Source organism: Crocuta crocuta, unplaced genomic scaffold, assembly GCF_008692635.1.
Source record: "Crocuta crocuta isolate KB4526 unplaced genomic scaffold, BGI_CrCroc_1.0 scaffold7, whole genome shotgun sequence".
NCBI lineage: Eukaryota > Metazoa > Chordata > Mammalia > Carnivora > Hyaenidae > Crocuta > Crocuta crocuta.
In genome coordinates, this window is record NW_027531904.1 from 7937826 (window position 1) to 7946655 (window position 8830).

General features: G+C 46.6%; 1 protein-coding gene across 1 annotated transcript in view; it reads left to right on the forward strand.

The window, feature by feature from the left end:
- The window catches only part of PDE8A (phosphodiesterase 8A), a 168180-nt gene extending 166637 nt beyond the window's left edge, over window positions 1–1543 (forward strand). The window contains exon 22 of the mRNA XM_077774262.1: window positions 291–1543. Within this exon, the coding sequence (XP_077630388.1) occupies window positions 291–397 (107 nt within the window). The 3' untranslated portion in view covers window positions 398–1543. The remainder of the gene's footprint in view (window positions 1–290) is intronic.
- Window positions 1544–8830: the final 7287 nt, after the last annotated feature.

Below are 8830 nucleotides of genomic sequence, written 5' to 3' on the forward strand. Positions count from 1 at the left end.
CGATGGAGAGCCGTCAGGGTCACGGCCACAGGTGGGGACCCCCCCCCCGCTTCGGCGCTCCGTATGCTCCTTAGCAGATGGGCCCCCTCCTGCGTCCCCCCCCGGAGCTGGAAGCCCCGTGTGGTCCCCGAGGGGCCGCGGGGCTCTGAGGAGGGAGTTGGCCTCGGGAGCCCCAGGTCCCTCCCTCCGGCCGCTTGTCCTGGCGCGCAAACACCCGCCGTCACCTGCCCCTCGGCCTGAGCTGCTCCCCGGAGGCGGCGAGGGGGTCACATCCCCGTCTTTCTCTCCAGCCTTCGTGGACCTGCCTGAGCTAATGCAGCATCTTGACAACAACTTCAAATACTGGAAAGGCCTGGACGAAATGCAGCTGCGGAGCCTCCGACCACCCACCGAATAGCGCGTCGCCGCCCGCAGCTCGGCCCGGCCGCGCCCCCGGACCCGGTCCTTTCAGTATTAGGCCGAGCAGAGCCTGGGAACGCACGCGGGGACACCGCCGGCCTTGCGTAGCCGACGCCATCGCCACAAAGCGCGACCTCGTCTGCAGCCGGCCCGCCGCGGGGGCTCTCGGGAAAGTCCCGGGCGAGCCGGTTTGCGCCAGCTTTCCTCACAGCGACCTTGGCGGACCCTGCGAGCGACCTTGGCGGATTTCTCGGTGCACACAGCTGCCCCCGCCGGCCGCAGTGGGAGCGGCAGCAGCTTTCCCCTCACCCTGGGAGGTGCAGGCGCTCACTCTGGAACACTACTGAACGTGACTTCTCTTTTGAAACGGAGTAGCAAATGAAAAATAGCAAGAAATTTTGAAGTTGATTATTAGATACAAAGAAATTTCGAAGTTGATTAATATCCATTAAAATGGTTTATTTATTTTATTAGAAGTTCAATATTTTCTATGAATTTTAAAATACTTCAAAGCCAAAGCCAACTTTAAATGCCATGACCAAATTCACGTGATTCATATGCGTTAAATGTGTATTACTTGGGTGTACAGACTTATTTTCATAATGCAAATTAAAAATATAAAATGACACATTTTTACTGCACTACAGAAATATTTGTGTATGTTAAACTCTTTTCTGATTGAAGCTAATTGAGAAAAGCCATGGGGAGGCGGGGGGGACCTGAGTCTGGAGCAGGAAAGGAGAGAGAGGCTCCTGTATAGAAACCAGAGTCTGAAACTGCCCTAATCATCTGACGGGCTTTGTACTCCCCGAAGTACACGAAATTAAGACCTAACACTTTTTTCCTAAAATTTTATAATTGAATTCCCAAAAGTCTGCCTTATTTTATAGTATTTCTATAAGATACTCCCTATGAGAGAACAAAAATGGAATATTTAGTGAAATGACATTTTATAACCAATCTGTTTTCATCTGAATTGGGATTTTGATTCCAGAAGTTTATAAAGGTTCTGTATCTTCCATTTTGAGTAAGTGTAGCACCGTAAAATATGACACATGAGGACATGTCAAAGTGCTTGTCACTTCATTTTAAAGTTGTATTTTTTTCCCAGATAAAAATGAAATTAAACTATTTGTTTTTAAGATATCATGTGTCACCTTTTCTTGGGAGTTTTAGGGTATTATCAGTATTTCATTTCTCCTCCCTCTAAATAAACAAGATACCTTTATATTTCAGAGAAGACTGACAGTTAAATTTTTCAGGGTCACAAAAGAGCAGATGAGATGTTGACAACCTCTCGCCACCTGACACCCATCACAGCTGTCAGGCCTGGCCTCCCAGAAGACCCTCTTCAGGGCACATGGGGGGCTCAGTCAGTAAAGCGTCTGACTCTGGATTTCAGCTCGGGTCACAATCTCACAGTTGGGGAGTTTGGCCCCTCATGAGGCTCTGCACTGACAGCAGGGAGCCTGCTTGGGATTCTCTGTCTCTGTCTCTCTCTCTCTCTGCCCCTTCCCCACTCATGCATGCTTGTGCTCGCACGCACGCTCTCTCTCTCTCTCTCAAAAATAAATACATTTAAGGTTAAAACATTAAAAATTACCAAGAAGTCTCTTTTTCTAAGGAAACAAAACCCCTTCTCCTGTGTGATGATATTTGACCTAAGTTGGTAACTGTGGACCAAGGTGGAAGAGAGCCCTCTCCTCTCCTCCAGGTGCCAGGAAAGAATAGGAAGTTACTCCCATGAGCAACTGAACCAGCGTGAGGGAGAGAGCAGAGCACGCAGTGTTGGGAATCGGCACCACCCAGAACCAGGAACGCCAGAATGATCTGAAAGAGACTTCATGCAGAGCAGGCCTAACATGTTTGAAGAGACCAAAGCAGCAACAGACACCACAAGGTGTAAGCCAAGATAGTTTTAAAAATAGGTGTAATTTGAAAAAGAACCAAGTAGACATTCTAGATATGAAGAATATAGTCATTGGAACAAACAAAACTTCTGACCGGTTGAGCAGAAGGCCAGCCGTAACTATAGAGAGAACCAGCAAACAAAGACTTGAAGTTCCTCCACACGCAGCACAGGGTTTAAAATGAAAGCAAAATTAAAATACTTCAAAATGAAATACTTCAAAATGTGTCAAATACAAAACAAACCGTGTTTTGTAAGCAAAAAGACAAGGTATTTTATACCCTTTGAGTTAACAAGGTTTTAGAATCTGACAAAATCAAGTATTGACGAAAGGATGAGAAAAAGTGAACTTTCAGACATCAGTGTCAGGAGCTAAGAACCACATTGATAAGCAATTTGGAATTATCCACTACCATTTCTCAATTCAGCAATTTTACTTCTAGATCCTACGGACATTTGCCAATGTGCATAAGAAGATCTATTAAAGGATCTCCACACTAGGATTCTGTCACAGGGGAAAAAGTAGCAACAATTGAAATGTCCTTTGTAGGAGAATGGATACAGAAATTGCCACCTGATACTCAGACTGTGGTATATTGTGCCAGACCGTTTCTCCCAATGGTCCTGATATCCTGATACCCACAGTCTTGGGTTGGACCTAGCAGTTTGCTTCTAACCAATGAAATATAGCAAAACTGATGGGGTAACGCTTCCAAGATGTGGCTACAAAAGACAGTATGTTGGTTTCCTAGGGCTGCCCTAACAAATTACTACCAGCAAGCAGCTTAGAAGAGTAAAAATTTATTTTCTCATAGTTGTGGGGGCCAGAGGTCTAAAATCAAAGTGTTGACAAGGTGGTTCCTTTTGTAAGTTCTAAGGGTGGGACTCTACCATACCTTTCTCCAAGCTCTTGGTAACTGCCGGCAATGCTTAGCATTCATCGACCCATAGATGCATCATTCCAGTGACTGCCTCCATCTTCACAGGGCCTCTGTGTGTCTGTGACCTCTCCTCTTCTCATAAGAGCACCAGCCACTTAGCCCACTCTGAATCCAACGGATTCATCTCACAACCCTTCACTAATTCCATCTGCAAAGACTCTAATTCCAAATAAGGTCCCATCCTGAGGTTCTAGGGGATCTGAATGTTGGCAAGCACTTCAACCCTCTACAGATGGTGACATCCATCTTGCTCACAGTCTCTTGTTCTTATTTGCTTGCTGTGACGAGGCAGGCTACTCTGTTGTGAACTGCCCTGTGCAGAAGCCCATGTGGCAAGGATGTGAGGGCATCCTCCTGCCCACAACCATGACAGACCGGAGTCATGCTGGCAGCAACCACACAAGTGTGTTAGATGCAGATTCTGCCACAGTTGGGTCTCCAGATGAGACCACGGCCCCAGCAGACACCTTGATCGCAGTCTTATGAGAGACCCTGAGCCAGACAATGCAGGTAAGCCACACTCAGATTCCTATCCACAGAAGCTGAGGTAGTAAATGTTGTGTGTAAACCAGCAAACTTTATTACACACTAACAAATAACTAATACTATATATAGCAGTTAAAAAGAATGAAGGAGAGCTACAAATATCAACTGGGAAAAACTTAAGAACAACACTAAATGAAAAGGTTAAGTTGCAATATGATACCATTTGCACAATTTTTTTGAATATCCTGAACACACTACTGTTCATGGAAAAAGTAATAGAAGGAGCATTAAAATACAGAAGTTCACAAATACTGTGAATCGGCTCATGCAACCCTGAGCTCCGGTGGGCACACAAAGTAGAAAACTAAAATCTTTCCCTCCAAATGCCCTTGCTTCTACATTTCTTTGTCTCACTTAGGATCACCCATCCGCTGCCACAGTGCAAGATTCCTGATTTAGAACGGAGTCCTGAACAAGGGAAGCACATAGAGGGATACTCCTGGAGTATTAGAAATGGCCGTCCACACCAGCAGCTCTGAGGAAGGATTTCTGACTGTGGTAGAAGCGTTAACGTTCTGAGGCCACCACAGCAGACTTCACAGCACAGCACAGCCCTGAAGTGTAGTTTTAGGGAGACTTTCTGGAAAACTCAGGCAGCAGTCTGTTTCTTTAGCCCTTCTGCTGATAAATCCCTTCTGCTTCAACTGGCTGCAGGGGTGGGGTTCTCTAGTTTCAGAATTGAGGACTCTGACAAAGACCAGAAGGACACATACCAACTTCCTGAGGGTGGTTCTTGGGGGCAGAGAAGGGATGTAAACCAGGGAGACATTCAAAGGGAACTACCTTTGTTTAAAAAAAATTTTTTTAGGCACTCGTGCCCATACATCACACGGAAAAGATCTGAAGCCATTGGAAACCTTACAAAACCTGAGAGATTGGGAGAAAAAAGACGCAGAATCCACTGAGAGAGCCTTCTAACGTGAGTGCGAACTGGGGAAGATAAAATCGGGCCGGGATCGGAGACTCCAGGGTGGGAGGCGATCCCCCTCTACCCTCTACGGGGAGTGAGAGGGGAAAAGGAGAGAGTCCGAGACAGAAAAACCTCCGCTCGGGGGGGAAAACCTCCGCTCGGTGCATAGAGAGACCGTACTTGCCAAATACCTGCACGCCAGGTCCCCTCGCGCCAACTGGTCCTGGGGGGCTGAGCGCACAGACCGCTGCTTTGTGCTGCTCCCGGCGGCTGGGCCTCAGAGCAGCGGCGCGCCTGCCGCCATCATCCTCCCGGGCGGCTGGGGCCCCTGGAAGAGCCGCACGGGCACCGGTGTCCGCGCTCCTGGCGGGCTGGGGCTCTGGAGGGAAGGCAAAGAGCTAAAAACTGGGAAATTTGCCTGTGAGTTCGTGTTTCGGGTGACGAGCCATAGAGGGACCCGGTTTTCCTCACTCCAGCNTTCTTCTTTCCTTTCCTTTTCTCCTTTTTGACCCTTTTATGTATTTTATACTCTGTATTATTCGCCCTCCCGCCTCCGTCTTTTCTCCTAACTTTTTCATTTTCCCTCTCACTTTGCATGTTAGCTGAATTAGCCTGTGTGTTTGTCTGTCTGTTTTCTTTTCCAGGGCTACCTCAAGAAACAAGCTAGAGTACACAAGGTGGAGAGTCCCAAATATCACTACAAATAGGAAAAAAAAAATAACCAAGGTCCCAACAAGAGAGACCAAGAGATACCATTCAAAAAAACACTCTCTGAAAGGATAGGCCCTGGACAAAGAGTCTTAGATATAGCAGCGCTCATAAATACAGAGACATAAACAGGTCTTTAAAACCAACAAGAGCCGGAAAGCTAACTAAAATGACGAAATGAAAGACCTCTCCTCNTTAAACATTTATTCATTTTTGAGAGAGAGCACAAGTGGGGGGAGGGGCAGAGAGAGAGGGAAACACAGAATCGGAGTCAGGCTCCAGGCTCTGAGCTGTCAGCATGGAGCCCAACGCGGGGCACAAACTTACAAACTGAGATCATGACCTGAACTGAAGTTGGACACTGAACTGCCTGAGCCACGCAGGTGTCCCTTTACTTTGTTTTTTAAACTAAAAATCTAAAGCAGACAGCAAAATACTAATGTTTATTAATTCTGGTGATGAGTATATCAGTTTTTTTTAAAACATAGGACTCCACTTTTTAATATGCTGAAATATTTCATAATCTTTTTAAAAATGAAAAATCACGCCTGTGCCAAGGTAGCTGGAGGAATATTTTTTATTTAAATAGAAAAATCTTTCTATGTAGTAGGCGGAACAGGGGAGCCATCTGAAAAAAAAATAATGCACTCAACTATAAAAAGTTAAAATATGATACATGCCAACCATGTAATTCAAAAGAAAAGGGCATAGTTTGTAATTTATTTTACAAAAAGCTTACTTCCAAAATAATTGATTTTTGTAGACTTCTAAGGAAATAATTCAATAGGAAAAACCAGGAACATGATATGAACAGAAAGTTTATAGAAAAAAGAAGTATAGGGGCGCCTGGGTGGCTTAGTCGGTTAAGCGTCCGACTTTCGCTTAGGTCATGATCTCGCGGTTCGTGGGTTCGAGCCCCGCGTCGGGCTCTGTGCTGACTGCCAGCTCAGAACCTGGAGCCTGTTTCAGTCTGTGACTCCCTCTCTCTCTGACCCTCCCCTGCTCACGCGCTCTCTCTCTCTCTCTCCTAGAAATAAAACATAAAAACAAAAAAGAAAAAAGAAGTATAAAAGGTTCTTAAATGAAAGTTTATGCTAAACCTGACTGGTACTAATTGGAATACAAATTAGAACCAGTTTGAGATATTCTTCACCTTTAAGATTAGTGAATAACAAAAAGTTTGATAACACAATGTGTTGATAAGGATGTGGAGACACAGACACTCTGATACATGACAAGTGAGTGTAAAACACAACTGGAGTGTAAATCAATGGAGGGCAACCTTGTCAAATCGATCCGAATCACAAAGCCATGTGCATTGTGACACAGCAGTTCTACCTCCAGACATAGCAAGATATCCTCACATGTGTGAGAAATGACACATATGCAGAATTATTTACAACAGTCCTGCATGTAATAGTAAAAGCCTGGAAATAGCTTAAATGTCTATCGTTTAGAAAAAGTAGGTAAATACATAACGGTTATGTCCCCACAGTAGAATATTATGTGAGTATAAATAACGAGAATGTTCTTTGTGTTGCTTAGATGGAGAGATTATAAAGATGTATTGATAAGCGGAGGGAAAAAATAACAAAATCATATCTCTACAGCTAGAATTGTTTAAATGCTAAATAAGCACTTGAACATGCAAGAAACGAGACAGAGTGCCCAGAAGAGAAGACAATGGTGGCCAAGGAAACATGGCTGGAGGGGAGACTTCTCCTTGTGCGCCCACTGTCGCTTTTGAATTTTCAGTTGTCTCCCTGAAGAATGCAAAAGACTTGACTCAGTGAAAACGCACACCCTATTTTCAGGACAAGTTAACTTTGTAAAGATGTAATTTTTTCCCCTATTCTATGAATTTCGCATGATTCCCAATGGGGGGGGGGAGTCTTTTATTTTTTTAAGTCTTTTTAATCTAGCTCAGGCATTCTAATTTTCCTACAGTATGTGAAGGAAGGTTAGGAAAATTCTGGATATGAACAGCACAGAGAGAAGACGAGGCTGAGATATGGAAATATATTAATGAACTGCCGTAATTAAAACAGTGAGGCACTGACCTTTATTTAATTGAGTAAATGGAAGTGAATAGAGCAGAAATAGGTCCAAACACACACAGGTATTTAGTGTGTGGTACAAGCTGCTATTTCGCATCACTGAAGCAAAGATGGATTTATTCAGAAAGTGGTGTTGGGATGACTAGGTAGCTGAGAAGTAGGCACAAATGCTTTAAAAGTCAAAGACGGGGTGCAGGGCATTTGGGGAAGATGGTGTAGGACCCTGAGCTCCCACTGGCCCCGCCCCCCCAACACGTAGATAACAGCGGCACATGCAGCCAACTCCGACCACCTGAAGACTAGAAGAACAGACCTTCCACAGTTGATGGTAGAGAAGGTCACTCTGCAAGGGGGAGCAGGGGTGGAGAAGGGTTGGGAACCAACCCCCCTGTGAGACTAACCACAAATGGGAAGGAGACCACAAGCACAGAGAAGAGGATCAGACCCCACACCAGGCACCCCAGGCCCAGGGAAGATGAGTCCCATGACATCTGGCTTTGGAAGCCACACACTTAACTCCTGGGGCAATGGGAAACCAAGTTCCTGCCCTTAAAGGGCCAGCGTAATACAGGACTTGGCTGAGACACAGGACAGAGGCAGCAGTTTGAAGGGTGTCCGGGGGTACACGTGAAGGAGATGTACTGACTCCTCTCAGACCACGTGCTGGAGGGGCAGGGATCTTCAGATTTCTCCAGGAACAAAGCTGGTGGCGGTCACCATTTCGCCTTCCCTCCCCCAGCCTGGACAGCCAGGCATTTGTGGGAGTCGGCGCGGACACTCTCCATCCATCCGGCCAGCACTTGTGCCCCACTCCGTGTTCCCCTGTGAACCTGCCCCATCCGACCCACCGCCTCTGCAGCCGTCACTCCAAATCAGCTCCTCTTCCGCCACACCCTGCAGGCAGCCCTGGCAGAGACCAACACCACTCCCAAGTGACTCCTGCTCTAGGGAAGAGGGGAAGTCCCCTCCTACACCAGTGTGCCTGCAGTTCTAGAAGCCGAGCCTCTTGGCTGGCTGCTCAGGGAGCAAGCCCTGCTGTCTGGGGTGCCTGTGACTGCAGCAGACAGGCTAACTGCAGACAGCTAGTCTGACTGCTGAGCCCACCTGTGAACGAGCCCACGGCAGCCTCCAGCCTCTCAACAGCACATGGACCAAACCCAGCACATGCACCCAGAGCAGGCAAAGCAGGTGAGTGCAGCCAGCTGGGCTGAAGGCAGACATGGGCGCACAGAGCCCACAGAGGAGATACTCAAGAGCACCTGGTTCCGGCGACCAGGAGTGATTACGCTGCAAGGCACCACAGGGCCTCTTCCACACAAGGCCACTAGTGACCTTTAAGACCAGGAGACATAGGTGGCCT